Here is a 3458-nt window from a genome sequence, read left to right on the forward strand (position 1 = left end):
CCCTGCCTGCCTCCCCTCACCCGCCTCCGCTCTGCATGGAAATAACTTGGCTTACACAGCTGTGTGTGTCTGTGTGCGTGTCTCCGACTGGGGTTGCTCTGCATCACGTTTTAACTTTGGACTCACAGATGTGTCCTCACCACGGTTGTCTTGTGGTTTTTCTTTTTTTTCCTTTCTTCCCTCCTTGGTCTTTCCTGTAAGTGTCCAAACAAGGAGGCGGCTCCGAGGAGAGGGCCAGGCCTCTCCGCCCCAGAGCCTGTGTCTCACTGTTAGGTGTGCATTTCCTTAGCTGAAAAGCCGGTCTGCAGCGGATTCAGAGACCTGGGGTGTAGTCACTGTGTGGCCGAACGGAGCCGGTTCCAGACTGCGTGCGGTCCGAGGCGCACAGCGGGCAGGAGCGCGCCCCTGCGTTGGCTACGCCTGGCTTTCTGCCAGAGGAAATGGGCTCTGCAGCTCCCGATGCTGCGTTCCCTCCTCCGTGTATTTTTCTTTCCACATCCATCTGTGCCGTCTGAACAATCTTGAGATGCCTCCATGTGCTGTCCCTGCCTGTCTCTGTGTTGGTTTGTGACGCCATCGGCGTGTGTGTCGACGGCTGGTCTCAGCGCTGTTGTAAGTGTGGGTGTGCGACAAGTGAGGAGTGAAGCAAGTTATTTCCTGCTCATTTTCCTTTCAGTTCCCCTTAGCCTTGCTTTGCTTTGTCTCCTGAGACCTCGTGGATCCGCCACCCTGCCCATTTTGTTGTCCCTCCCACCGCGCCAGGAAGACCCTGTGTCCTTGGTCCTGGTTACATTTGCCAATTTCTTGTCTGATTTCCATTTTACTTCCAATGCTTTCCATGCATATCCAAGACGATGAGACAGAGTCGACAGAAACATCTGTCCTGAAAAGCCAGCTGGTCACTGAGGCCCCAGCCCTGGCGAGCCCGGACCTGCTCTCGGAAGTCTCTGAGATGAAGCAGGGCCTGCTGAAGATGAGTGCCCTGCTGACCACAGATGCGGCCGACAGGGCGGGGCCGCTCAGGGACAAGGAGCCGGCTGGGCCCTCCCAGGAGGAGCCGGGGGAGCCCTTTGAAATCGTGGAGAAAGTGAAGGAGGACTTAGAGAAGGTGAACGAGATCCTGAGGGGGGCGTGCTCGGAGGGGGAGGGCCGTGAGCCGGGGCCCCAGCAGGACGAGGAGTGGGTAGTTGTCAGTGACGAGGAGATAGCGGAGGCCAAGCAGAGGGCACCCCTGGAAGTCCCCGAGGTCCCCTGTGTGGAAGTGAGACTAGCGAGGGAGACCCCAGCCCAGGGACAGAAGGATGCCACGGGGCTGGTCAACTACCTCATCGAGGACCTGAGCTCCTACACGGCCTCTCCCGGAGGGGCCCCGCAGCCAGTGCCCCGTGCGGCTGGGCGCGCCGGGAGCCAAGGGAAGGACGTTCCCCGAGATGGGACGCAGAGAGCGCAGAAGGAGCGCAAGCCGGGCCTGGGCGTGAAGAAGCCCGCGCGGAGGAAGCTGAGAGAAGACCTGACGCAGAAAGAGGAGGCCGCACAGGCCGGCGCGGGGAAGCTGGGGCTGCGAAAGGGCAGCTCCGAGGAGTCCGCGGAGGAGGACGCGGGGTTAGCGCCGGAGCCGCAGCCCGCGGGGAAGGCCACGTCGCCCTTGGTGGAGGAGACGCCCATCGGCTCCATCAAGGACAAAGTGAAGGCCCTTCAGAAGCGGGTGGAAGACGAACAGAAAGGTCGGAGCAAGTTGCCCGTCCGAGTCAAGGGCAGAGAGGAAGTGCCCCGGAGGGCCAGCCCCAGGCTGCCACCAGCCGCCTCGCCCCCTCTGAAGTCCGACAGGCGGGCACCTGCCCCCCCGGCCTCCAAGGCAGACAGACACTCTTCCCTCGCCGCCTCCGCCAAGTCCGACAGGCATCCTCCCCCATCACCACCGAGTAAAACGGACAGACACTCGCCCGTGTCTCCCTCAACGAAAAACGGACACTCGCCCGTGTCTCCCTCAACGAAAAACGACAAACACTCGCCCGTGTCTCCCTCAGCGAAAAACGACAGACCCTCGCCTGCATCCTTGTCAGGCAAAAACGGGAAACACTCCCCTGTGTCGCCTTCAGGCAGAGCAGACAGACACCCACCTGCGTCGCCATCGCCATCGGGAAGGACGGACAAACATGCACCTGCGTCGCCGGGGAGGACAGACAAGCGCCTGCCCGTGTCCCCGGCGGCCAGGACGGAAAAGCACCCGCCAGGGCCAGCCCCTGGGAAAGCGGAGAAGCGCCTCTCGGCACCCCCGTCTGGGAAAACGGAAAAGGCAGCTCCCGTGTCCCCCACCTCGAGGACCGAGCGCATCGAGGAGACCATGTCCGTGCGGGAGTTGATGAAGGCCTTCCAGTCAGGTCAGGACCCGTCCAAACACAAGGCCGGACTCTTCGAGCACAAATCCCCCAAACCAAAGCCGCCGCAGGAAAAGGGCCGGGCTCGGGCAGAGAAAGAAAAGGGGCAGGGGCCCGCCCAGAGAGAGACCCCGAAAACCGGGAGTCCGCCCCCCAAGCCCGGCCAGAGGTTCCTGGGAGCTGTGGCCACAGGTGCCTCGGGGCCAAGAGAAAACGCCGCTGGAGGGAAGGAGCCGGTGTCGGGCCACACGATGCCGCCACCTGTGGGGCAGGCCCTCGGGGAGGAGCCGGACGAGCGGGGCAATGGGGACCCCCAGATCAGCCCCGACCGCAGAACCTCCACCGACTTCTCGGCGGTGATTAGGCAGGAGCTGGAGGACAACGCCCGGTACCAGCAGTTCTGCCACCGGGAGGAGCCGGAGCCGGCAGAGGCGCAGCTGGTCCCGGAGCAGGTGCTCACCAGCCCCTTCCCCAGGGCCTTCCAGCCGGAGCCGGACAGCGGGGAGCTGCTCCCGGGCCTGGCCTTCCGCCTGGATGGCAGCTGGGAGAACCTGCGGCAGGAGGGGGCGGTGGGGTCCCCGTGTGGCAGCCTGATGGAGGGGACCCCCCAGGCCAGCTCAGAGGAGAGCTACAAGCACGAGGGCCTGGCCGAGACCCCCGAGACCAGCCCAGAGAGCCTTTCCTTCTCACCAAAGCAAAGCCAGGAGCAACCTGGGGAGCCCAGTGAAACCACCCCCTTGGAAACAGACAGTCGTCCGGGTGAAGAACGGTCCTCCACCAAAGACACTGGCGACGCTGCCGGAGAGCCTGGCGTGGCTGTCACCGGGGGCGCTGAGCCCGCAGCCAGGGGTGTGAAGGAGGCCACCCCGGACCTTCCCAGAGAGACGGGCCCCACCCCCGGGGGCGGTGACCTGGGCCACTGCGCTGTGTCCCCAGCGAAGGAGGCTCCTGCCCGTCTGACTGAGGACATGCCCGGTGAGGACGGTCCACCTGCCCAGGAGACACGGACTGAGCCCCGAGCTCAGAGACCCACAAGCCCCGAGCCCGAGGCCCCCGTGATGACTGGCCAGGCCCAGGCCG

General features: G+C 64.1%; 1 protein-coding gene across 1 annotated transcript in view; it reads left to right on the plus strand.

The window, feature by feature from the left end:
- Nucleotides 1–3458, plus strand: part of ANK2 (ankyrin 2, neuronal) — a 114944-nt gene that overhangs the window by 82869 nt on the left and 28617 nt on the right. The window contains exon 34 of the mRNA XM_014550536.1: nt 852–3454. Within this exon, the coding sequence (XP_014406022.1) occupies nt 852–3454 (2603 nt within the window). The remainder of the gene's footprint in view (nt 1–851; nt 3455–3458) is intronic.

This window comes from Myotis brandtii, unplaced genomic scaffold, assembly GCF_000412655.1.
Source record: "Myotis brandtii unplaced genomic scaffold, ASM41265v1 scaffold603, whole genome shotgun sequence".
In the NCBI taxonomy this organism is placed as follows: domain Eukaryota; kingdom Metazoa; phylum Chordata; class Mammalia; order Chiroptera; family Vespertilionidae; genus Myotis; species Myotis brandtii.